We start from the raw sequence: 27,208 nt of genomic DNA on the forward strand, positions 1-27,208 counted from the left end.
AAAAGACAATTCTACTTTAATATAATAAGTAAAGGAAACCATTTAATAAACATGGAAAGTCCTCAGTAAAACATGTTGTAACAGATGATTTGGAGGGGGGGGGGGGGGGTTACAAATGCAGAACATATCCACTGAGGGGGGGCGGCGCTGTGAAGAAGCAAAAACAGAAACCAAAGGAAACGAGTCATCTTCCTCTTGCACGTCTTGGTTCTCTCAGCCCCTCCAGCCTCCGCCGAATGCTGATGAAGACCTGCGAGACAGGAAACATGGCGGTGTGAGTAGGTGAAGAGGAGCGCTGCTCCACAATAAAGCCTTTCTACAGGGGCCGTTAGGTGCAACTGTCACATCGGAAATGGACACCAATCATACATGACTATGGTGGAAGTCCTTCACCTTCAGACCCCTCTAGTAGAAGCAGCTCATTTCCCTGCCAAAAAAGCACTGCCCATGTTGAAATCCAACAGCCTGATCCCCTCCCCCGTTCATCTGATGTGTAGGGGCCCCACGTGTCAGTCCACGGGCAGCGACGTCTCATCTTCACATTCTGGGTATACTTACTGGTTTGTGGCGCCAAATGAGAAACCTGCAAAGCAGAAGGACACCGGTTACTGTCAGCCCGTGACAGAAGGCACAGGGGGGGGGGGGGGGGGGGGAGAGCTGGACGACTTACCTCCGCTGCTTCCAGGCGCTGGCCCGCTGCTGCCAGGACCAAACCCAAAGCCGCTACTTTGGCTGCCAAAGCCACTGCCCTGCTGAGAGAGGACGCCAAAGGATGGGGCATTCTGAGTGGCCATGCTGCCGAACGAGGAGCCACCGCTTCCAAACCTGTAGGAGGAGACCGGAGAAGAAGTGAGGACAGCCTACACCACCAGTATAACCCTCACCGGGTGTCATCTGTAATGTTACATAGGACTGCATCATAACCCTCACCGTGTCACCTAGCATGTTACATAGGACTGCAGGTAGAAAAGGTACTACACCAGTATAACCCTCACCGTGTGTCATCTGTAATGTTACATAGGACTGCAGATAGAAAAGACACTACACCAGTATAACCCTCACCGTGTGTCATATATAGTGATACATAGGACTATAGTATAACCCTCACCGTGTGTCACCTATCATGTTACATAGGACTGCAGGTAGAAAAGACACTACACCAGTATAACCCTCACAGTGTGTCATCTCTAATGTTACATAGGACTGCAGGCAGAACAGATAATACACCAGTATAACCCTCACCGTGTGTCATCTGTGATGTTACATAGGACTGCAGTATAACCCTCACTATGTCACCTATAATGTTACAGGTAGAAGTACTACACCAGCACTGTGACCCACATCCCTCTCCCTGTAGCCCCTCATGGTCATGGAGCTTTATTAAAAGGCAAAGTAAAATCAGTTCTTACCCGAATCCTCCCGTGGTAGCGGCCGCCGTACCTTCCCCGAACACTCTGCCACTAGTCGAGCCCAGAGGGCTAGAAAAGCTTTGGGCTGTGCCGAATGTTGGCGTCCCTCCAAATCCAGGGGATCCCCCAAAGGTTGGAGGGCTGCCAAACACCGGAGCAGCGCCGAACCCACCTGAGCAAAACAGGGGCAAGAAGGAAAAAAAGAGGGGAGAGACAAGGGAATATACATCACATGCACGGTAGTGGCAGGCAAGAGCAGTAGTACAATGCAGGCACGATCCAGCAGGGGGCGCCGTAAACACACACTATGCGGACTACATCAACCAGAGGACCAGACCGCGGGAGGCAGATACAACACAGGGAAGGGGCAGCGCCACGTATGGGGGGGGGGGGGGTGCAACTAGAGCTGCTACGCGGTAAGAGGGATGGATGGCGGCTTCCAGTATCTTGTTGGAGGGTCTACAAAAAAAAGACTAAGGATTTTTTGTGCACTAGTTCCCTGTCACTTTCAAGACCGATGCTTGCTGTCAGTAAAAAGAAACATTCTTGTTTACATCCAGAGGCTGAAAACCCGTTAGGACTTCCTATTTCTTGCAGCTGAGGATTTGTTACAATTATATCAAGTACAGACAATCCTGATGCACCGATACACTGTAACAAACGTCCAGGACAGAATACAGAGTTGTGCTGCAGAGTATGGATACTATGTAACAGACCCCCAGCTGTGAGAAGTATTAGGCCAGGATGGGATTTTCAACTTCTGGATAGTAACACAAATGATGCCATTCACAGAAAGCAAGCAGAGATCTTAGAGGAGGCAAGCAGGGAGCTTCAGCTGAACGACAAGTGGAAATCATCTGGTTTGCTCATAGACCCCTCAACATAAAGGGACTACTGTACGGTCATCACGGAGAGTCTGGGTCCGATTGGTCGACAACATATGGCCTTTACCCTGCGGTATAGGGATTCTGACTCCAGCTCATCTACATTGTTGGTTAGGAGCCCGAGTTAGACTCAGGCTGTTACTCCGTCCTCCATGCTTTAAACTGCAGCCGTGATTGTTCGGACTGACGAATGGTTACACGCTTCGGCCTCTTTCACACGAGCGTGACAGATTAGGTCCGGATGCGTTCAGTGAAACTCGCACTATTTTGCAAGCAAGTTTTGTCTGCGATTGCGTTCAGTTTTTTCCGCGCGGGTGCAATGCGTTTTGACGCGTTTACAAACATCTCCTAGCAACCATCCATGAAAAAACACATTGTATCCGCACTAGCTTCCGGACGCAATGTGTTTTCTCTGAAGCCCCATTCACTTCTATGGGGCCAGGGCTGAGTGAAAAACGCAGAATATAGAACATGCTACGTTTTTCACGCAACGCAGAACTGAAGCGTTAAAAAAATAAAAATAAAAACGCTCATGTGCACAGCCCCATTAAAATGAATGGGTCAGGATTCAGTGCGGGCGCTATGTGTTCGCGTCACGCATTGCACCCGCGCGGAAAACTTGCTCGTGTGAAAGGGGCCCTAGTAGGAGGTCAGTTTTGCCATTACAAGGCACAAATGATAACTGCAAGAAACTGAGCCAGACTGAGGGGAGGAGCCTGAGCGAAAGGAGGAGCCTGAGGCAAGAGGAGGAGCCTGAGTGAGAGGGGGGGGGCCTGAGGCGAGAGGAGGAGCCTGAGTGAGGGGAGGGGCCTGAGTGAGAGGAGGAGCCTGAGTGAGAGGAGGAGCCTGAGAGAGGAGGAGCCTGAGTGAGGGGAGGGGCCTGAATTTTTCTTTGGCTTATAATACAAATCCACTGCCACAAGACACGGTCAGCCACCAACATAACAGAAAGGAAGCCGCCATATTACATGAAATGCAAATAATTTACCCAGTGTACGGCTATTAATAAATCAGACAACTGAAGATGCATATGACGCGCGAGACCACCTTCCGGCAGTATGAGGGAAGTGGGGGAGGGACACTAAAACCACTCATAATGGATGCCACATGAAGGGCAATGGGGAGCAACGACACGGTCTATCTCCCGACTGTCCAGTGGAACTTAACCATGGAAATTTAATGCAATGTCCATGGTCTGTGGCACCTCACGGCGGCTCCTCAGCGGCTGTCACAGTGCCTCAGTGTCCGCTAGCTTACAGATCTGCCCAGAATGTCAGGCAGAGGGTAACACAAGGCACCGACACTCGCCAAAGAGCCACCAGATGCTGAAGCAAGTCTGCACAGAGCAGGGACCATCATGAAGGACTGAAATATTGTAGGGAAAGCGTTTGTATAGAACTTCTTTATCATAAAGGGTTATTAGAGGAAAGCAGCATCCGCTCCCCATTCAGCAGACTCGATGGAGGTGGGGGATGCGCTGCAGCACCTCTGCCTCTGTGTGCATTACACAGCATGCTGTGAGAGGGGAAAAGGGGCAGCCATCACGCAGCAGAGCTCTGACGGGACACTACTGAGAACCTGCCTCCTCGGCATGCACATAGAAAGAAGTTCTGCCTTTACAGAAACCAGGAGTGGGACCCGAATTCTACGGCTTCTAATGGTCAGCATCTGTGCAGAGTTTCAGTGCCTCATCAGCGCAGGTCTGTCTATTCCTTCCTATGTGACTGGAGGGGTGCACTCATACGGAGGAGAATCGCAGGACGCCCCTGGTGCTGCCATTACCGGTTTTGCTGGGACTGGAGAACCCGAACCCCTGAGAGGCCACACTTCCTCCAGCGCTAAACGTTCCTGACTTCTGCTCTCCAATTGTTGAGCCGCCACCAAAGCTAAAAGACTTGGCCCCGCTGTTACCAAACAGGCTGCTGGCGTCTGCGAGACGGGGGGAACCGAGTCAGAAGAGCGACCTGAAGGGAAGTCGCACAAACAATCAGGACCGGTACTCACTGGAGGAGCCGGAGGCGCCAAACGCTGCATCGGCTGATCCGAAGGGATTCTTGTTAGCCGCTTCTTGGCTGGGTTTGCCTCCAAGACCACTGAAGAAGCCCCCACTTCCGCTAGCACCGCTGCTTGCACCAAACAGGCTCCCGGAGGAGGACGAGGACTGAAGGACACAAACATATGGATATAGAAGAATCAGGGTCAGAAGCCGCAACGACTCTGAATTATAATGGGGGTCGTCAGATTTCTGGCATTTTGAACAGCAAGAATCCCCACTGCAGAGCAACTACTCTCGCCATAAAAATACCAGGACCCTAAAAGGGAATGTGCAGGACTAGAGAAAAAATGGTGCCCCACAGGTAGTGTGTGGTTTAGCATTTTAGCCACAATCTCTATGCAATACCAGGAGACCCAGGGACCAGCGTGGAGCTGTGACTAAGACGGAAGCCATGATTTTCTAGTCCTCAACAACCCTTTAACAAAGTCAAAATGTGAACAGAGGGTTAAATGCTGGGGCCCGGGAGAGGAAGATTTAATAACGTGGGCTCTGCCTGGTACTGGACTGTATATAAGGCGTCACCCTGCTCTGGGCCCCGTTAGGGCAAGGCGTCACCCTGCTCTGGGCCCCGTTAGGGCAAGGCGTCACCCTGCTCTGGGCCCCGTTAGGGCAAGGCGTCACCCTGCTCTGGGCCCCGTTAGGGCAAGGCGTCACCCTGCTCTGGGCCCCGTTAGGGCAAGGCGTCACCCTGCTCTGGGCCCCGTTAGGGCAAGGCGTCACCCTGCTCTGGGCCCCGTTAGGGCAAGGCGTCACCCTGCTCTGGGCCTCTTAAGAAGGTTGTTGGTCCCAATGAAATCAGATGGGACATCCCCAGTTGGGACCCTCTCTACCTCCCTGAGCAGACAGCTCCCGCCAACAGCAGCATTTCGGATAGTCTGTGTAATGCATCTACAGCCCAATGGCCGCCGTGTAACACTACATTTGACCTGCAGATGCCTTTGTAGAGAAAACGTATGGCCACCTACTGATCACTGACACTTGCTGGGGGTGAGGATTTGGCCATACAACGTAGTGTAATCATACCCTCTAAGGCCTTTTTTTGCATGGGCAGAGTTCTGGCCATTACCAATGTAGGAGGTTGCTCGGTGCTCGGTATGTGCCACTTACATGCGGCAATCACAGGGACAAACCATGGTAAACATAATCCCTAATCTGCATACACTTCTCCTTTGCTGGCAGACATTAAATCTGTACCTGTGCGAAGAGACTTGGACCGGTGTTCTGAGACTGGCCAAATATGGATCCTGAAGAACTTGACGGAAATCCTGGCGTGTGCGAAAAAACAAAAACCCCACAGATTAGTGCTGCCCTAGATATACAGAGAGAAGCAGAAGTAGCAGCCGATTCTCACCTGCAGACTGTGCAAAGCCGAACACCGAAGACGACGTCGTAGTTGTAGCCGAGGAGCCCGCACTGCCAAAGGCTGGTGTCGTCTGACCAAAGGTGGAGGGGCCCTGCCCAAACGCTGCAGCACTGCTCTGTCCAAAGAGACCTCCTCCAGCCGTGGAGGTACTGCTGCCGGACTGCGGTGCGAAGGAGAATGCATTTGCACTGCTAGTAGTCGCAGAACTCCCAAACAGCCCCCCGCCGCTGCTACTACCTGCAGCAGTAGTGGTGGGAGTCTGGCTGAAGGTCAGCTGTGACGCAAAGTTGGATGGTTTGAAGGAAAAGCCATTGGCAGAGCTGGGAGAGGTTTGCCAGAAAGACCCGGCCTGACCAAACGCCGGCTGTCCGAAACCTGCACTTCCTTCGGTCACCCCAAATGCTGAGGAACCAAAAGCAGAGGCCAGAGCGGTAGACTCAGAGGTGGTGGTTGAGGTGCTACTCTGCTGACCAAACAGAAGAGGGGCTGAAGCAGGTGCCGGGCTCTGACCAAAGACTGGGGGGGCTGCAGAAGCTGGTGGCTGGACAAATGCAGGAGCTGGAGTGGTGGCTCCTTCTCCTGAAGGGACTTGTGTGCTGGGTGCACCTGAAGAAGCTGCAGTGACCAAAGCTGGAGAAGATAGACTGGTGCTGGCAGGAGCAGTCAGAGGGCTAACCACTGCTGGTGTGGAAGTGGTGGCTGCATTTTGCCCCAAGTTTACGGTGGCTGGAAATGTGGACACGGGAACAGTCAATGTCTTTGGGTCTGCAGCAGGTATAGAGGCGGCAGCCACAGGTGTCGACACAGTGCTGTCACCTGCTGGGCTTGGTGCTGCTTCTTTACCCCCCTCGCTTGGCTGAGCCAAAAGTGCTTGCAACTGAGAAGGAGCAAAAGAGTCAGGAACAGATTTTTCAGGTCCCGCTGCCTGTTTAACATCTAAGCTAAACGCTCCAGGAGCTGGAGAAGGCACCGGTATTGGAGCAGCAAGTGTCTGGGCCGCAGTTATAGTAGGCATGAAACCAAACGCTACTGAAGCTTGTACGGCTGAGGGCGCACCGCTGGCTGGAGGAGCTGAGCCGGCTGGTGCCATAAAAGAGAAGCCAGACTTGACGCCTTGGTTAAATATCCCGGCCAATAATGGGACATTCAACACAGAAGAGGCACCTGCAGTTGAAGCTGGATCTCCAGGCTTTGAAGAACTGACCATGGAGCTGACACCTTGCGGTGCAGATGGGGCAGCTTTGGATACATCCTCGACTTGACCAACCCTTAGTCCAGAAAAGCTTCCTAGAGTCTCCCCCGCAGGGGATGTGGCTGAGGCTGCAGACGTAGCAACTGGTACCTGCAGTGATGCTGGCTTAGCGCTGGTGGAGGAATCAGCAGGGGCTAGAGATGGTGGCATCACAGACAAGATGGAAGGTGACATATTGGGCGGAGAGACAAGCTGCTGCTTCATTCCTCCCGCACTCATGAAGTTTGCAGGCTGGGTGGTATCCTTGTCTGAAATATGAACGATAAACAAAGTAATTACCAGTGATCGTGTGCAAGCCTGAATACATCCCCACACGAGGAGACTTACGCTGCAGGTGAGGGGCAGGAGTGATAGGTTCAACTGAAGAAGATGGCGGCAGACATGACAAGAATGAGATAGACGTCTCCGACCCAGAGGCAAAGGGAGCCTTGATCCCGGGAGCACCCGTAAAACCTGGAGGCTGATGAGACTCCTTTCCTGGAAAAAAAAAAAGACAAGAAACTCCAGCAGCCGAGAGTCTGACACTGTAGATCTAGAGCATTGTCACTTTATAACTGCTGGGGGTCTGACATCAGGGACCCCCACAGATCCTGAGAACAAACTGGTTTAGTGCTGCATCCCCATCACTTTAATGGGGCCACAATGCAGTTCCCCACACATCAGGTGCTCTAGCACTGCAGCCCTGGGGGGGATTGTACCAGAGGTCGGTCCCCACCCATCAGAAAGGAAGGCAATATAAGATGGCAATGTCCTTTGCATCGCCAAGCAATCGATTAACCCTCGAGCAGACAGCACTGGCCACAAATGACACATGAAAATGGTTCCCAGAAGGTTTGCAACTAAAAAGCTTGTTGCAGTTTGTCAATGCAGGCAAAAGCAATCTCCTCAAGATCCGGGCCGGAAGGTTATTTTACACGGATCCATTGTAACAAATCATTTGTGTGAGAAACGCTTGTTAGGCCGAATGCACACGACCGTGGAACACGGACGTGAGCGGTCCGTGGTATCCCGGCCTGGCATCCTGCTGAGAGCAGGAGCGCACGGCGTCCTTGGTTGCTCTGACGCCGTGCGCTTCGTGCCGCCGCTGCAGTACAGTAATACACTCGTTTAGATCATACCAGTGTATTACCGTACCTGCAGCGGCGGCAGGAAGCGCACGGCGTCACAGCAACCAATGACGCCGTGTGCTCCTGCTCTCAGCAGGATGCCAGGCCAGGATACCACGGACCGCTCACGTCCGTGTTCCACGGTCGTGTGCATTCGGCCTTAGTCTTTGAATGTAAACAAAAAATGTTTCTATTCTGACAGCAAGCCGAGATCTTGAAAACGGTTGAAGAATTGAAACAAATGCTTTTAGAAAGCTGCTGTAGAAATTTAAACCTTGATAAGACCGTATGGGGGCAGGCACAGGTTACCTGGGGCGAAGCTTCCGAAAGTGGAGGTGGGTGCTGACGTGGTGGCGGCGGCGATGACAGGGAACATACTAGAAAGCAAACAAGCAAGAGATAATTACTAGAAATAATTCATGGATCAGACTGAGCACCCTAGCATCATGCTGCTGTGGGACCAGCCACATAAAGTGGATTTGTCCTATGTGGAGAGTACCCCTTTATAAAAAGAGTAAGGAAGCAGCTGGTCCTCTCCAAAACTGTTCCAGCCAAGCGGTCATATTTAAGCGGTTCAAACTGTCCGACTGGAGGGCACAATGATAAATACACAAACCTGGGAGAAGAAAACTGGAACCCTTTGTTGCCAGGGGCACCGGCTGCCATGTTGGAAGATGAAGGGGCTGCGGGGCCTACAGAAAACAAGAGCAGCGCCATTATCAAGTGGATGAGGTCTTAGAGGGTATGCATGCTATTCAACCAGCGCAGGACACGGGATATGACACTAGTCTGTAAGGAGTGCTGATGAGAAAGAAGAAGCATACAACTCGGAGTGATGCGCTTCCAAGATTACTCCACTCCTTTGTATACGTCTGTAGGTTAGTAAAGAGAGGAGTAACACCCGACTGAAGGATCAGACTACAGTGGATTCTGTGTAGTCTGTTACCACGGAGACAAAGAGCTCTGCAGAGAAGCTGCATGCTATGGAAACAATGTATCAAAGCATAATAAGGGTTATTCCGTTCCTCATGTCAGAATAATCATCACCGAGGTCATCAGCCAACTCACCCATCACCCTGCTGGGTGCCAACCCTGGTCCTGGCTGGGGAGCGCCAGATGGAGCCTGAGCAACTTTCAACCCGCCAGAGGGAGGAACCTGGAAGTAAGACAACTGTAATGAGAATCAAACCAACGGGACAAGACTTATCCATCAGACTCCATACATCTGGAGGACGGAATCTGACACCCCACCATGTCACTCCAGGCAGCAGCAGCGTCTGACCGAGGAGGAAACAAGGTTGGATGTGTCCAGATCTAATCCTTTGTTACCAGGAAAGATAAGCAGCTTCAGGAGTGTAGGGAACGCCATCATTTTATGACTAGTGGTGGTCCAACCTGTGTGACCTCCACTGATCCTAAGGCCTCCTGCACACGACAGTAGGTGTCCCGCTGCCGTATTGTGGACCCACACGGGCACTGTTCCGTGTGCATTCCACATCACAGATGTGGACCCATTAACTTCAATGGGTCCACAAATCTGGAGATGCAGAATGGTGTGGAACGGAAGCACGGAACCCTGGGGTTTCGTCCTGTACGTCCATTCCGCAAAAAGATAGAACATGTCCTATCTTTTTGCGATCCGCTGCGGCTGCCCCACGGTGGGTGTTAGTGCATTGCAGCCCGCAGCACGGCCACGGGGCACACACGTTCATGTGCAGGAGGCCTAAGAATGTGTCTGCACTGCTGGCGTACTGCTTCAGCCCCTTCCCAGACACTGACTTTATGGGTACCTGCAGCCATCACCACTTCAATAAATGGCGCCGCAGCTCCCTGCACAGTGGGTGGCTGGGGCGCCGGTGTGCCAGGAAAAACAGTGGAGGGAAAGCAGCATTAAAGGGGTTGTCTCATCACAGACAATGGGGGCATATCGCTAGGATAAGCACCTATATCGAGAACGGAGCCCTGAAAGTGGTGGAGAGCGCACTGCGCATGCGCAGCTGCCCTCCATTCATTTTCTATGGGGTCGCCGAAAATAGCAGAGCACTGGCTTGGCTATTTCCGTCGGGCCCATAGAAGTGAATGGGAGAGGTGGCCGGTCATGCGCGGTGCGTCCCACTCACTTCTATGGAGAGAGCGCTCTGGTCCGGCCACAACACTGAGGCCTCTTCTGTCTCAAGATCGTGGGGGATATGACCCTTAAGTGGTGACATATCCTAGCGATACTTCCTCAATACTGCTTTAAGGCTTCACATTTCACATTTTGAGAAGGACGCTATTCCAGCAGTTCACGGTTTGGTACCTGTTTAGCCTGGACTGCGGCAGCTTTGTTTGCCTGGTTATTAGCATGAGCGACGGACTGCGGGTTGGTGGGCCTGAAGGGGTAAAAGAGAGATTAGATCAAGAAGCAACATGTACAGAGAGCAAGTGACATCTGTATTCTGCCGATCCCATGTCTTCACTCTATAAAGGTAAACATGGACGTCACCACACTGGCTCCATAAGGGGCACCAAGTAAGATCATCTCTCGTTTTGGCAGACCTGGCCCATCCACAAAATCTGCTATCTGAATGTGAGACATTTCTCTAGCAGTTGCTGCTGCAGAGAAAATGTACGGACTAAGAATAACAGGCGATCACTGATCGTCTCATCGATGGAGTCAAAGACTGCAATGTTCTATGGCAGGGATCAGCAACCTTCAGAACTCCCAGCATGCTACTTTCACTTCAGAAAACAGCCAAGTGTGCATGATGGGAGATGTAGTTTCACAACACCTTGAGTGCCGGAGGTTGCTGACCCCAGTTCTATGGGGTCGGCTGAATGAACAGTTGTCGTGCTGCCACCTGCAGGCAGGAACGGTCATTGTTACTTACGCCATGACTAATTGAATGTTCGGTCCGGGCCCATTCCCTTTCAGTTCTTTCACATTCACTACTTTGGGTACAGTTTGCAAGGTGGATTCAGTGAGTGCGGCTGCAGGAAAAAGCAAGGCGACATACGCTGATCAGCAATAAAGCCGGAGCGACGTGTGAATATTTAAAAGGGATGGTTCAGGGTACCTGGCGCCAGGCTGGTCACCTGCTGCCTCCTCATGGCGGCGTTGGCTGCTGCTTGTGCTGCAGGGACGGTCGGTGCTCCGTGCTTCACGGTCTTGGTGGCTAGCATTGTGCTGTCGGCTCCTTGCGGGATGACACTCATTGAAGACACAGATACCATAGCTGGATGGAGAGGAGCATGCGTTAACTTTCCACATTGCACTATTAACAGACCAGCGTTTACTTCACCAAATACGTACGAGTGCTGGTGAAGGGTCCAGAGCTCAGCTGAACCTTTCCAAGCTGAGGAGCTGGTGTCACAAATCCTGGCTGCAGGGAGACTGTGCGTGTAACAGGGGCGTGACGCACGGCTCGCACAGGGGAGGGCTCCGGCGGTGGAGTCTCCCGTCTTACTGGCTCTGACAGTCCCCCCTGAGTATCTGTCGCTTCTGACAGGGAAGATGAAGAACTGACGTCGTCCGGATCTTCTATGTAACTTGGGTTCAAGAAGGAGGAGCGGCAGAGGTTGGCTGAAATACGGAGAAAATAAAATAGGACACTAGCAGGACAGCTACAAGAGAGGGGCGTTCCCCAACCGGATGGGACAAATGCAAGTATTACTGATCTATCCCCAGAGGTTACACAGGACGGAATGAATCCCAGGCCCGGCCATGGTAGTCACTGACTAATGCTATGTACCTGGAGCGAGCGATCTAACCGGCGGCACCTTCCGCTTAGTGAGGAAATTTCTAAGTTGATTCTGCTTCACTGGAGATAACTTGGCTGCAAAAAAAGAAGAAATGTTAGTAAAGGTCAATGTGTCACTGCCACCACTAAAAGGGGTGTCCAAGATTAGGAAAAAAACAACATGGCTGCTTTCTTCCAAAAACAGCACCACACCTCTCCACAGGTTGTGTGTAGTATTGCAGCTCATGCATGTCGATAGAGCTGTAATACCTGGCACAACCTACAGCCAAGGCGAGCCATGTTTTTCTAAACCTGGACAATGCCTTTAACACAAAAATTAGCATTTTATTGTTCAGGGCATTCAGAACCATTATGACTGGCAAAGTGCAAGTTAAAGGGGTTGTCAGACTTCAGCAAATGGCATTTATAAAGTAAATGCACATAATCCAAGGCCCTTCCTAATGTATTGTGATTCTCCATATTGCATTGACTCATTTTTCCATCACATTATACACAGCTCGTTTCCAGGTGTTACGACCACCCTACAATCCAGCAGCGGTGGTCGCGCTTGCACACTATAGGAAAAGGTGCCATTCTCGCTGGTGGCCAGGACAGTGGGAGTACGCATAGGACAGGGCTTTTTCCTAAACTGTGCAAGCATGACCACCGCTGCTGGATTGCAGGGTGGTCATGACCATGGATATGAGCCGCGTTTAACGTGATGGAAACATGAATTAGGCCAGCAAAAGAAGGCAATATGGAGAATCCCAATACATTAGTAAGTGGTTTGTATTAACGGTGTCTACATGATGAATGCCATTTGCTGATGCGAGAGAAGCCCTTTAAAGGGATTGTCCGGTGTTAGAAATAAATGGCCGTTTTCTTCCAGGAACAGAGCCACCCACGTCTATAGGCTGTGTCCTGTACTGCAGCTTGGCCCTACTGATGTGAATAGGACTCAGCTGCAATACCACACACAACCAGCGGAGAGATTTGGCGCTGTTCCTGGAAGAAAGCAGCCATGTTTTTTTTTTTATTCTGTCCAAACATTTTAAATGGTTAGTTATGACAGACCTACTGAAATAAACCCACCAGTACCATACCGCATACTGGTGGGAACAATGATCCCCTCTGTAGAGCCCCTCCATCTGGCGAAATGAGGGGCTGAGAATAAAGCACATTACAAAGCTGAGAAGTCACATGATTAATCACATGACCACTCTTCATCCATCAGCTGCTCATGGGTCATGTGATACGATTAGACTGCCATTTCCAGTCAGGGAGGGATCACGCGATATACCCAGGGTCATTTATAAACACCGGCCATTTATACGGTGGTCTTAATAACCCTGATGCGCCAGCCTCTACAGGACTTTGGCGCTTGGTTCTGACATGGTTTAAACTACGCCAGCTTACTTGTTGGCATAGCTTAAGACCATTTTCCACGCCATAAACTGACGTGGTAAATGAGACGGAACGGCTGGCCCGCCTTCCTCGTCACCCACGCCACGCTCCCTTACATAAACAAAAAAGTGGTGTATATTTCTTAATAAATGACCCCCATGTCTCCCACATCGTAGATTTGTGCTTACGTGGAAGCTTCGGCGCCAGCTTGATCGTGGTATCTATCATGGTCTTTGACAGAGTGTCCTGTAGGCTTTCTATCTCCACATCGTGGCTGTAAAAATAAAAAAGCAGCGACAACATCAGCACAAAGGCCATTTCCGGAGGGCAGGCTGAGGTCTCGCTGTGGCTCGTGGCTCCTCTCACCTGCAGTAGGAGGATTCGTCGCTCGTCACTTTCCACTTCGAGGTGCAGTTGTAGAGACGCAGGTGGTACAGACTGTCCATCAGCTGGTTCAGACGCTGCCGCTGCTGGTTGATGATCTCCCGGTTATTAGCCAGGGTATTAAACAGCGTCTCGCGGTCCGATACGGCATATCCCCTATTAACACCAGAGCACAGGGAGGGGCCCCGTCAGCAAAGACCAGGAAGACCTTCAGATGATGCGCTAACCTCAGGGTAGTCCTGGGAACCAACTGTTAAAGGGGTGAGCCCATCTTACAGTGGTGGGACCCTGAAGAGGTGCAGCACCAGTATAGCACATTCATGGCAGGAACTGCAGCATGGCCCATGCATTGGAATCCAGCTGTGCAGGGACTGTGAAGGAGTTGGACATTGATGGCCTGTCCTCAGGATGGATCATCAGTATGTGATCGGTGGGGATCTGACTCCGGGCACCACTGCGGATCAGCTATTTGTAGAGGAGGCACGCTCCATGATCGCCACGGCCTCCTCATATCATACCAAGCATAGCGCCTTCCATTGGACAGTGGCTGTGCTTAGTATGGCACATCAGGCCCATTCACTAGAATGAGGCTGAGCTGTGAACGTGATGTCGCTGGCCTAGGAAGAGGGTGATGTCAGCAGGCGATATGCTGGGGGTTGTGCCCCTGCGATCTGATATTGGTGATTACCTACCTGAGGATAATTCATCCGCATTGAACTTCTAGAAAACCCCTTAAGCTTAGAGCACATATATTTGTTGGTATTTTTCCTCTCACAACCCCTTTAACTGCCCCCCCCCCCCCTCCACCCTCACATAGGAGGCCGATGACCACGCACTTTTGTTTTCTCTCGGATTCCACAAAGCGGTCCCACTCCAGGTCCAGGACATCGCTCACGCCTTGAACTTCATTCCTTACGTACTGGTGGAGCCTGCGAATCTCCTGCAGAAGATGGACAAGAGGTTTGTGGATGTGCGGGCCCCTGCCATATGGTGACTGGCACTGAGCCTCAACCCTCTCCAGCCTTACCTGCATCTGGGCCTCGCTCTTGGGGTCCAGGGGCTTCTTATATAAAAGACGGCGGTATACAGGGTCACTTAACCGCTCCTTTTGCTCTAGCGCACTCTCAGCATTGGCCAATCCTTCCAGAACGGTAGTTTTCAGACAGCCGATATCTCCATGGTGCGACTGAAAGAAAAAAAAAATAGATAAATTAGGGTCCAGTGGGGGCCAGGATGAACAATGCTGTCAACCCTAAGGTGTGAATCCTCATATGCACTGAGGGAGCAATGATTAACATCTGGAATCCCAGCCGTTGGAGCAGGAGCCAGGCTGTCATTAGACCCCCTCCTCCTGCTCTGATCCCAGCCGTTGGAGCAGGAGCCAGGCTGTCATTAGACCCCCTCCTCCTGCTCTGATCCCAGCCGTTGGAGCAGGAGCCAGGCTGTCATTAGACCCCCTCCTCCTCTGATCCCAGCCCTTGGAGCCAGGCTGTCATTAGACCCCCTCCTCCTCCTCCTCCGATCCCAGCCGTTGGAGCAGGAGCCAGGCTGTCATTAGACCCCCTCCTCCTCCTCTGATCCCAGCCGTTGGAGCAGGAGCCAGGCTGTCATTAGACCCCCTCCTCCTCCGGTCCCAGCCGTTGGAGCAGGAGCCAGGCTGTCATTAGACCCGCTCCACCTCCTCTGATCCCAGCCGTTGGAGCAGGAGCCAGGCTGTCATTAGACCCCCTCCTCCTCATCTGATCCCAGCCGTTGGAGCAGGAGCCAGGCTGTCATTAGACCCCCTCCTCCTCTGATCCCAGCCGTTGGAGCAGGAGCCAGGCTGTCATTAGACCCCCTCCTCCTCCTCTGATCCCAGCCGTTTGAGCAGGAGCCAGTCTGTCATTAGACCCCCTCCTCTGATCTCAGCAGTTGGAGCAGGAGCCAGGCTGTCATTAGACCCCCTCCTCCTGCTCTGATCCCAGCCGTTGGAGCAGGAGCCAGGCTGTCATTAGACCCCCTCCTCCTCCTCTGATCCCAGCCGTTGGAGCAGGAGCCAGGCCGTCATTAGACCCCCTCCCTCCTCCTCTGATCTCAGCCGTTGGAGCCAGGCTGTCATTAGACCCCCTCCTCCTCCTCTGATCCCAGCCCTTGGAGCAGGAGCCAGGCTGTCATTAGACCCCCTCCTCCTCCTCTGATCCCAGCCGTTGGAGCAGGAGCCAGGCTGTCATTAGACCCCCTCCTCCTCCTCTGATCCCAGCTGTTGGAGCAGGAGCCAGGCTGTCATTAGACCCCCTCCTCTGATCCCAGCCGTTGGAGCAGGAGCCAGGCTGTCATTAGACCCTCTCCTCCTCTGATCCCAGCCCTTGGAGCCAGGCTGTTATTAGACCCCCTCCCTACCTGGCATGGGTCTACACTGAACTGTGAATAAGGTCCCTTAATAACCGCCATAAAAAGATGCACAGGCGCTCGTTGCTGAACCCCCCTCCCCCCAAATAGATATCTAATCAGCATTGTATTTCAGCAAATATTCGGAGCCTACTAACTTCTAGTTCTCCAGAGATATGTCTCCGTACAGGTGCAGAGCGGCACCTTGTAACGGGCACTGGAGCCTCCATCACATTTAATCTACTGGAAGAAATCAATGAAGGCTCCTTTTGAATGACAGCAAGCAGAGATCTTGAAAACTGAGAACTAGATACAGAAAGCATATGAGAAAATGGTATAACTTATATTGCGGGAATTTGAAGTGATTCTAATAATAAACCTGCAGGGGATGTGACCCCCCCCCGCCCCCCCTCTAACTATGTGCAGAGACAACACCCCAAATCTGTCCATTGCTACCTTAGTGGTTTCCTGGATTTCCAGAAGGAAGGAATGGAGATCATCACACTCGGTCCTCAGCTGCCTCATCTCATCCTCCGTCCCTACGGTAAAGCAAGCCTTCGCCGTCCGCAACTTGAGGTCATCCAGCTCCTTCTGAAAGTGAGCAATCTGACCCCACAAAGACACATATCTAGATAAATGAGGCCACTGAAAACCTTCACCCATCCACCGCCCAAAGTACTTGCCTCCTCTTTAATTCCATTGTGAATAGGATCTTTACTGTCCACGGATTTATCAAACGATCCACTCACCACCGGCTGCAAGAGACAAAATATGGTGACATTGTGATTGTCCCCTGTTATCAGCCATTTCAGGGGAGAGGATGACTGTAGGACAGGAGAATACAGTCTATTGCCCAACTGTTATCGGCCGTTTCAGGGGAGAGGATGACTGTAGGACAGGAGAATACAGTCTATTGCCCCCTGTTATCAGCCATTTCAGGGGAGAGGACGACTGTAGGACAGGAGAATACAGTCTATTGCTCCCTGTTATCAGCCATTTCAGGGGAGAGGATGACTGTAGGACAGGAGAATACAGTCTATTGCTCCCTGTTATCAGCCATGTCAGGGGAGAGGATGACTGTAGGACAGGAGAATACAGTCTATTGCCCCCTGTTATCAGCCATTTCAGGGGAGAGGATGACTGTAGGACAGGAGAAGACAGTCTATTGCCCCCTGTTATCGGCCATTTCAGGGGAGAGGATGACTGTAGGACAGGAGAATACAGTCTATTGCCCCCTGTTATCGGCCATTTCAGGGGAGAGGATGACTGTAGGACAGGAGAATACAGTCTATTGCCCCCTGTTATCAGCCATGTCAGGGGAGAGGATGACTGTAGGACAGGAGAATACAGACTATTGCCCCCTGTTATCAGCCATGTCAGGGGAGAGGACGACTGTAGGACAGGAGAATACAGTCTATTGCCCCCTGTTATCGGCCATTTCAGGGGAGAGGATGACTGTAGGGCAGGAGAATACAGTCTATTGCTCCCTGTTATCAGCCATTTCAGGGGAGAGGATGACTGTAGAACAGGAGAATACAATCTATTGTCCCCTGTTATCAGCCATTTCAGGGGAGAGGATGACTGTAGGACAGGAGAATACAGTCTATTGCCCCCTGTTATCAGCCATTTCAGGGGAGAGGATGACTGTAGGACAGGAGAATACAGTCTATTGCCCCCTGTTATCAGCCATTTCAGGGGAGAGGATGACTGTAGGACAGGAGAATACAGTCTATTGCCCCCTGTTATCAGCCATTTCAGGGGAGAGGATGACTGTAGGACAGGAGAATACAATCTATTGCTCCCTGTTATCAGCCATTTCAGGGGAGAGGATGACTGTAGGACAGGAGAATACAGTCTATTGCTCCCTGTTATCAGCCATTTCAGGGGAGAGGATGACTGTAGGACAGGAGAATACAGTCTATTGCCCCCTGTTATCAGCCATGTCAGGGGAGAGGATGACTGTAGGGCAGGAGAATACAGTCTATTGCTCCCTGTTATCAGCCATTTCAGGGGAGAGGATGACTGTAGGACAGGAGAATACAGTCTATTGCCCCCTGTTATCAGCCATTTCAGGGGAGAGGATGACTGTAGGACAGGAGAATACAGTCTATTGCCCCCTGTTATCAGCCATTTCAGGGGAGAGGATGACTGTAGGACAGGAGAATACAGTCTATTGCTCCCTGTTATCAGCCATTTCAGGGGAGAGGATGACTGTAGGACAGGAGAATACAGTCTATTGCTCCCTGTTATCAGCCATTTCAGGGGAGAGGATGACTGTAGGACAGGAGAATACAGTCTATTGCTCCCTGTTATCAGCCATTTCAGGGGAGAGGATGACTGTAGGACAGGAGAATACAGTCTATTGCCCCCTGTTATCAGCCATTTCAGGGGAGAGGATGACTGTAGGGCAGGAGAATACAGTCTATTGCTCCCTGTTATCAGCCATTTCAGGGGAGAGGATGACTGTAGGACAGGAGAATACAGTCTATTGCCCCCTGTTATCAGCCATTTCAGGGGAGAGGATGACTGTAGGACAGGAGAATACAGTCTATTGCCCCTGTTATCAGCCATTTCAGGGGAGAGGATGACTGTAGGACAGGAGAATACAGTCTATTGCCCCCTGTTATCAGCCATTTCAGGGGAGAGGATGACTGTAGGACAGGAGAATAGACTATTGCTCCCTGTTATCAGCCATTTCAGGGGAGGATGACTGTAGGACAGGAGAATACAGTCTATTGCCCCCTGTTATCAGCCATTTCAGGGGAGAGGATGACTGTAGGACAGGAGAATACAGTCTATTGCCCCCTGTTATCAGCCATTTCAGGGGAGAGGATGACTGTAGGACAGGAGAATACAGTCTACTGCCCCCCTGTTATCAGCCATTTCAGGGGAGAGGATGACTGTAGGACAGGAGAATAGACTATTGCTCCCTGTTATCAGCCATTTCAGGGGAGGATGACTGTAGGACAGGAGAATACAGTCTATTGCCCCCTGTTATCAGCCATTTCAGGGGAGAGGACGACTGTAGGACAGGAGAATACAGTCTATTGCCCCCTGTTATCAGCCATTTCAGGGGAGAGGATGACTGTAGGACAGGAGAATACAGTCTATTGCCTCCTGTTATCAGTCATTTCAGGGGAGGATGACTGTAGGACAGGAGAATACAGTCTATTGCTCCCTGTTATCAGCCATTTCAGGGGAGAGGATGACTGTAGGACAGGAGAATAGACTATTGCTCCCTGTTATCAGCCATTTCAGGGGAGGATGACTGTAGGACAGGAGAATACAGTCTATTGCCCCCTGTTATCAGCCATTTCAGGCCGGGGAACGGCATTGAGCCACCATGACTGATTTAGGTGCTCGTTTTACCCCATAGAGGGAGATACCTGAGGTGGTGCTTGCTTTGCTGCCCCTGGTAATACCCGAGCTGTCTTCTGGGCCATCGCTGGTTGTGGGGGAGCGCTCTGTCCTGACTGCGAGACTGCAAGGATAATAACGGAGATCATCAAAATACCATCATACATTAACACATTGCGCTCCAGGTGGCAAGACACAGGCCTAACGCAGCTTTATTTACCAGCAGAAAACGGCCTGCTGTGAGTCCCCGTGGATTGGGATGGAGCGGACATGGGAACGTTGCCTCCCAGAGCTGTCGGGGTTGTGGTCTTGGCTGGAGGGGCAAAGGAGAAGCCTGGAGCGCTTGGGGCGAAGCTTGGCTTAGGCTGAGCGCTGTCCACTGCACCAAATCTGAGCCGACAAGGAGAGAAAGTTAAACATACACAGAGGGTCAGAATGTATACGTTAATTCTACCTTCCCTGGTGGTGTAGGGTAGTGGCGGGGGTTCACGTCTACTTCCCTGGTGGTGTAGGGTAGCTGCAGGATAATTCTTGCTTTTCTAGTGGTGTAGGGTTAATGCCTGCATCCCTGGTGGTGAATGGCAGTGAAGGGGCCAACAGCTGCTTTTCTGGTAGTCTAGGACAGGCATGCTTAACCTGCGGCCCTCCAGCTGTTGTAAAACTTCAACTCCCACAATGCCCTTCTGTACGATGATACCTGTAGGCTGTTCAGGCATGCTGGGACTTGTAGTTTTGCAACAGCTGCAGGGCCGCAGGTTGAGCAAGGACTGACTAGGGGGAAGCTCTACCCACCCCACAATACAAACATGTAATAGTGACCAGTGAACAGCTTTTTCAGGTCTTTGTAATGTCGGCGAGTTGCACGTACTTGTCCTTCAGGTTCACCCGGACAGAGGATGGCGCTGGTTGGGCACCGGATTCTGCAGCTTGGGTAGAACTACCAGAGTTTTCAGAGTTTGACGTTGCTGCCCCAAAAGCGCCTCCAGGCAGCTCCGAGGTGAAGGAAGACACTGGGGCCCCTGGCGGCTTGTGAAAGCTTGGGGCTCCGACTGAAGCACCAAACAAAGCAGAAAAAGAGCTGGCTGGGGCGGGTACAGGAAGGCTGGCAGAGGGGACACTAAAAGCGGGCGAGGACTGAGGTCGGCCTGCAAATGAACTGTCCTGAGGGTTGAAAGAAAAATTAGCAGGCATGCCGAAACCGAAGGGAGCCGTCTGAGGGTTGTTAGGGAGGCTGGAGGAAGACAGGGTGAAAGCAGAAGTAGACTGAGGCTTCCCGGGGAGGGTAGCGGAGAAGCTGAAGGCGGCCGCGGTGGGTTTTGTAGAGCCAGTAACAGCGGGCAGCGGGAAAGCAGGGGCAGCGGCTGGAGATTTCACAGACACATTAGCAGCGGGCACGGCGAAGGCAGGAGCCGGAGGATTTATCGGGAGGCCGAAGGTCGGGGCAGTCGATTTTCCAGGGAGCCCAGCAAAAGATGCATTAGTAGCACTGCCGCTAACTGCACCAAGTGGAGGAGGGTTAGCAACGGCGGGTCCGGGAGCGGCGGAGAAGGACGCTGCAAACACAACAAGGACACGTTACATTACCACACGGCCATCGCCAACCGCAAAACATCAAATCCTGGGTTCTAATAGAAAACTGCATTGCTCGGCCAAAGTCCTTAATCATCACTGGCGAGACGCGGTCACGTGATCCGTCACCCAGGATACACACAAACCAGGTGTACGGGTGTTAAAACTGGACCGTCATGTGATCGCGTCCCTCCATAATGCCGCCGCAGGAGACGCACACGGACAGGCCTCACTCACAGTACAGACAGCGCCAATACCTGCAGCTTTAACGAGTCGTTCTCCCGCCGCAGGAATTCGCTCCGGTATTACCGTCAAAGACTTTGATCCTTCGTTGGAGTTAATCATGTGAAAGGGACAAAGGACCCCGTCGGTGGAAAGCAGCAGAAGGACCGGAGTGGGGGGCAAAATCTTCTCCTCACCTGCACGGGAGAAACCGAGAGCGTCAAAGGGGCAGAAATAAGCGATAAAGCAGGAGGTCAACAACCGCCCCCCCTCTGAAACCCCCAGTCTGACCTCCACCAGCACACTCCTCTCCTGAAATCCTCTGTGCTGCTGGGACCGTGCTCCTTCCACTATGTAACTCTCATCCTGTAACCTCCACAAGATTAGCACACTGCTCTCCTGAAATCCTCTGTGCTGCTGGGACCCTGCACCTTCCACTATGTAACTCTCAGCCTGTGACCTCCCCAAGATCAGCACACTCCGTGCCTGAAATCATCTGTGCTGCTGGGGCCCTGCTCCTTCCACTATGTAACTCTCATCCTGTGACCTTCACAGGATCAGCACACTGCTCTCCTGAAATCATCTGTGCTGCTGGGACTGTGCTCCTTCCACTATGTAACTCTCAGCCTGTGATCTCCACAATATCAGCACACTCCTCTCCTGAAATCCTCTGTGCTGCTGGGGACTCTGCTCCTTCCACTATGTAACGCTCAGCCTGTGACCTCCACAAGATCAGCACACTCCTCTTCTGAAATCCTCTGTGCTGCTGGGGACCCTGCTCCTTCCACTATGTAACTCTCATCCTGTAACCTCCACAAGATTAGCACACTCCTCTCCTGAAATCCTCTGTGCTGCTGGGAGGACCCTGCACCTTCCACTATGTAACTCTCAGCCTGTGACCTCCCCAAGATCAGCACACTCCGTGCCTGAAATCATCTGTGCTGCTGGGGCCCTGCTCCTTCCACTATGTAACTCTCATCCTGTGACCTTCACAGGATCAGCACACTGCTCTCCTGAAATCCTCTGTGCTGCTGGGGACCCTGCTCCTTCCACTATGTAACGCTCAGCCTGTGACCTCCACAAGATCAGCACACTCCTCTTCTGAAATCCTCTGTGCTGCTGGGGACCCTGCTCCTTCCACTATGTAACGCTCAGCCTGTGATCTCCACAAGATCAGCGCACTCCTCTCCTGAAATCCTCTGTGCTGCTGGGACCTTGCTCCTACATCATGTAGCCCTTTTTCTTTAGTGAAAGGCACCCCCTCCCTCACCCCAATTTTATTTTTCTCTAGGACCTGCTATTATCTACAGAAGACCCCCCAAAGAGAAGGAGAGCGCACCGTATACGCGCGGTCACCCCTCCATAGGTATTTTTATAACTGCCAGAGTAGTGAATGGAGAGGTGGTCGCGCATGTACAGTGCGCTCTCCTTCACTCTGGGGGGCTCTTCTGTAGATAGCAGCGAGTCCTAGAGGTGGGCCCCGCACCGGACACTGGTGTCACCCATGTCTAAGGTGATGTAACCCCTTTAAGCACTGCAGGCTCCAGGTCTCCCCGTTCCGTCGGCGGCCATAGCGGCTCTTATCGTGCTGCACGCGGCTCATGCGGCGAGAGGTACGTACTGATAAAGACGCTCAGCTGGCTGGTGTAGGAGACCACAACCCCCATGGGCAGCGTGTCCTCGCTGTTATCAGTCACCGGCAGCTCTGCTCGGCTGGAGTCTTCCAGTAACCACAGCTCCCACAGGCTCTGAAGGGAGATCAGCGGGTGAGATCAGCGACACAACGAGGCTCCAGACGGGCAACTCTATCACCCCGGGGGGCATGAACCGTCCTATTCTGGGCGTGTATACTTCCGCAATCAATTATTTCATTGCAACAACACATCAATTGATAAAAAAAAAAAAGTTAAATTTGCCGTTTTGGGTCTACAGCTCCCATGCAGACTAAGAACAAATCTGTGTAATCTGACATTAACCCTGCAATCCTATACTCCTCCAAGAAGGGGGGGGGACACATGACCGCAGGATCAGATTACAAGGATGCACGTGTCGTCTGTAGCTATGGAGACACATAGTTATGCATAGAAGCTGTGTGCACAAAACGGGAGATCTCTCTTTTTCTTATGAAGACTAGTTGCAAAGTTTAGCTTTTTCTTTGATGCTTTTTGGTTGCAAATGTATACACACCCATGACATGTGGAGCTATTTCATGAGCTAGGCACCATTGCACCCACTTCCCATCTTCGAAGAGTGCCCACCCAGAGGAAGGGGGGACGGGCACCGGCAAATCCGTACCTGATCAGACAGCCTGGCAATCACACTGACTTCTATGGAAGCCGCCGATGCCCCGAGAAGAACGTTCCTAAGAGAAGGGAAGAGATCTGTCAGTGAGGACTCCTGATGCCAGCTTTGTGCCAGGCTGGGCGGCAGGCGCCCGGGGTGTACAGCTGGCAACGTACCAGTCATCGATGTAATTCATGAAGAAGTGGTGCTGCCGCTCGTTGCAGCTGCTGTAGCAGGTCTCCGTGAAGTTCAGGAAGCGTTCTCCTCGCCTCTCCTCCTTTTTCTGCATCACAGAAGAACGCGGTTATTGGCAGATCGACCACAGGAGGCGCCACCCCCCACAAATCACCAGAATAAAGGCGGCCATGACACCCTGCAGGAGATGCAAGACGGACTCACCGGAAGCAAGACCATGACGAGCTGGGGGGAGGTCTCCAGGGATCCATCAGCAGCCGCGTACACCACCGCAAAGACGTACGTGCTGACCCAGAGGATGTCCAGCACTGAAATCACACACAACGACACGTATTACCCAGGCATGGCATGCAACTGTGACAAACCCTCAGCTGTAAGACGTCTCAGGTCTGTAGCATTATGCAGCGGGCGCTCTGGTGACAGGAGGCATCACTGACCTACCTCCTGCACACAAAGTGAACGATACAAGACTTACCTTTCACTGGGTCCGACTCGTAGAACGGGGGGCAAGGGATCACCTTCCTCTCCTCCAGGGTCTGAAAGAGGAAGAACAGTGAGTGCAGCTCTGGAGTATAATACAGGATGTAACTCAGGACCAGTACAGGATAAGTAATGTATGTACACAGTGACTGCACCAGCAGAATAGTGAGTGCAGCTCTGGAGTATAATACAGGATGTAACTCAGGATCAGTACAGGATAAGTAATGTATGTACACAGTGACTGCACCAGCAGAATAGTGAGTGCAGCTCTGGAGTATAATACAGGATGTAACTCAGGATCAGTACAGGATCAGTAATGTATGTACACAGTGACTGCACCAGCAGAATAGTGAGTGCAGCTCTGGAGTATAATACAGGATGTAGCTCAGGATCAGTACAGGGTAAGCAATGCATCTACACAGTGACTGCAGCAGCAGAATAGTGAGTGCAGCTCTGGAGTATAATACAGGATGTAACTCAGGATCAGTACAGGATAAGTAATGTATGTACACAGTGACTGCAGCAGCAGAATAGTGAGTGCAGCTCTGGAGTATAATACAGGATGTAACTCAGGATCAGTACAGGATCAGTAATGTATGTACACAGTGACTCCACCAGCAGAATAGTGAGTGCAGCTCTGGAGTATAATACAGGATGTAACTCAGGGTCAGTACAGGATAAGTAATGTATGTACACAGTGACTGCACCAGCAGAATAGTGAGTGCAGCTCTGGAGCATAATACAGGATGTAACTCAGGATCAGTACAGGATAAGTAATGTATGTACACAGTGACTGCACCAGCAGAATAGTGAGTGCAGCTCTGGAGTATAATACAGGATGTAGCTCAGGATCAGTACAGGGTAAGCAATGCATCTACACAGTGACTGCAGCAGCAGAATAGTGAGTGCAGCTCTGGAGTATAATACAGGATGTAACTCAGGATCAGTACAGGATAAGTAATGCATGTACACAGTGACTGCACCAGCAGAATAGTGAGTGCAGCTCTGGAGTATAATACAGGATGTAACTCAGGATCAGCACAGGATAAGTAATGTATGTACACAGTGACTGCACCAGCAGAATAGTGAGTGCAGCTCTGGAGTATAATACAGGATGTAACTCAGGATCAGTACAGGATAAGTAATGTATGTACACAGTGACTGCACCAGCAGAATAGTGAGTGCAGCTCTGGAGTATAATGCAGGATGTAACTCAGGATCCGTACAGGATAAGTAATGTATGTACACAGTGACTGCACCAGCAGAATAGTGAGTGCAGCTCTGGAGTATAGTATAAAGCACTTACCGGGACGTACTGCACCACTGTCCCGTTCTGTTTGCCCACGGCCAGTTGCTTCCCCTTCGGGCTCCAGCACACTGCAGAAGACGACATTACAGGTTTTAGAGTTTTTTACGGCTCCGCTTTCTGGGTCATTTTCATCATCACTCACCACACGTCACGCCCAGTGAGGCTGGCAGACTGGCATACAAAAGGACGGCGTCAGTGACCTGGAACACACAGATGCTGCCGTCACTGAGGCACACCGCCACCATGTTGGACACCACGGGGTTCCACTTTAGATCTGTGACAAAACTGCCGGGTTCCCTGGAGAGCGGCTGGGAGGTGAAGGCTTCCTTCGGCTGCTTGGACTGCAAGAGACAGGACTGACCATGAGATCGGGCATCTGCAGCCTGTGCCTCTCTAGCTGGTGCACAACTACAACTCCCAGTATGCTCTTAGAGCCGCAGCCTCTCAGGGCATAATGGGAGTTGTGGTGTCACAACGGTTGGAGCGCCATAGGTTGCAGACCCCTGCATTAAATGCATCTCCCCCCCCGCGGAACAGAAACCAGCAGTCATGTGACTTTTCCTAGCCAATAGCACGTGTGGTTGCCCTCAGTCGGGGTGTAGGGCGTACCTCGCCCACAAGCGTTCGGATGTCATAGAAGGCGATGGAGGAGCCGCAGTCAGCGGACGACGTGCAGACAGACAGGGTGAGGTTGTCAGAGCTCAGGGCCACGTGGTGCACCCGATGCCTCGTCGGTACTTCAATCCCCGGAGGAGCCGCCTCTGCTCAACAAGAAAAACTTTATTAGCTACAAGAAGCATTAAAAGGGGTGCCGCCATCTTAGGCAGCAAGATGCACCAGCATGTACCGTCCCTTTAAGAAACCAGTCATTCATTCTTCCTCCTACCGATTTTATTGGGGTCCTCCCCTGGGTTAATTGGGACGAGGACATCATCTGTCCGGAAAATCTTCAGCCCGGTCGGACCGCCTGCAAACAGGAAGCCATGTTTGTTGGAGACAGCCAGAAGATTCGAGCGCTCCTTGGGCAGATCCGGCGGCGCCGGGAAGATCCGTTTCTTTTTCAGTTGACGGAACTGGAAATCCTATAAAAAAATATAATAATCTTTAAAGTTCTCAGGACTGACACACTGTAACAAACCATCAGCGCAGGGCACATCAGCTGCTTGAGGACCGTCTACACTGGACGCTACGGGAACAAAACCTCTGCTGCGAGAAGTACAGGGTCAGGAGGGGGTTACTGGATGTAAAGAAAGAGTTCTACATTCACTGACAGCAAGCAGAGATGAGGAAACGCATATAAAGGAGTAAAGGTATATAAAGCAGCGGTGAGGAGGGCGTTCTGGGGGTGACGGCGCCTCCTGTAGGTGGGTGGGGGGCAGAGTTATCAGTCAGGAAAAGGGGGCGCCGCTTATCTCTGGCGGTATAAGCCTATATCAGCCAGCCCGGGCGTCAGAGGTCCGGGCCCTAACTTCTGGGGGCCCCCGGTTACCTTGGTTTCCCTTTCCTGAGGGACATCTGTATCATCCTCCATTGAGACTCTCACAATTAGCGCCCAAAAACGTCGCGGAGTGACGCAGTAAATGCGCGCGTGGCGAACCGCCTACGTCATCGGCCCTGCGACCCGGCGGCGACGGCCTCCTCCTCCGCCTCCGACCGCGATATAGGGCGGCTGAGTACCGTGAGCGCGGGCGGAAAGAAGCGGGGCTCCGGGTTAGGGGGCTGCGGGATGCTGCTGTACGGGGCCTCGCCCGCCTCGGGGAGATTCTCCGGCCATAACCCTCCCTAGTGTGTCCAGCAGGTGGCAGTATTGTTTATACTGGTTATAACGAAAACCTCCAGCAGGTGGCAG

At 52.0% G+C, this 27,208-nt stretch overlaps 1 protein-coding gene across 2 annotated transcripts; it reads right to left on the reverse strand.

Annotated features, from left to right (window-relative positions):
- NUP214 (nucleoporin 214) lies at positions 1-27,208 on the reverse strand. Of its 2 annotated transcripts, XM_044269180.1 has the most exons (37): positions 26,849-27,205; positions 26,246-26,441; positions 25,969-26,120; positions 25,502-25,700; positions 25,357-25,427; positions 24,046-24,106; positions 23,775-23,878; positions 23,552-23,658; positions 23,388-23,454; positions 22,714-22,840; positions 21,128-21,289; positions 20,170-20,854; positions 19,522-19,691; positions 19,331-19,425; positions 16,628-16,699; positions 16,401-16,550; positions 14,605-14,763; positions 14,414-14,517; positions 13,560-13,733; positions 13,382-13,467; positions 11,802-11,885; positions 11,363-11,632; positions 11,127-11,285; positions 10,941-11,040; positions 10,370-10,442; positions 9,139-9,226; positions 8,687-8,762; positions 8,380-8,447; positions 7,292-7,441; positions 5,701-7,212; positions 5,544-5,614; positions 4,298-4,454; positions 4,076-4,222; positions 1,410-1,581; positions 671-825; positions 559-583; positions 1-250 (listed from the first exon to the last, which is right to left on the reverse strand). In XM_044269180.1, exons 1-37 carry the CDS (start codon positions 26,888-26,890, stop codon positions 214-216), a joined length of 6,327 nt encoding a protein of 2,108 aa, XP_044125115.1. In that variant the 5' UTR covers positions 26,891-27,205; the 3' UTR covers positions 1-213. The 2 variants fall into 2 exon arrangements, with proteins under 2 accessions (XP_044125115.1, XP_044125116.1); XM_044269181.1 differs by lacking the exon at positions 4,076-4,222 and having other exon boundaries at positions 26,849-27,208.

Source organism: Bufo gargarizans, chromosome 9 (assembly GCF_014858855.1).
Source record: "Bufo gargarizans isolate SCDJY-AF-19 chromosome 9, ASM1485885v1, whole genome shotgun sequence".
Lineage (NCBI taxonomy): Eukaryota > Metazoa > Chordata > Amphibia > Anura > Bufonidae > Bufo > Bufo gargarizans.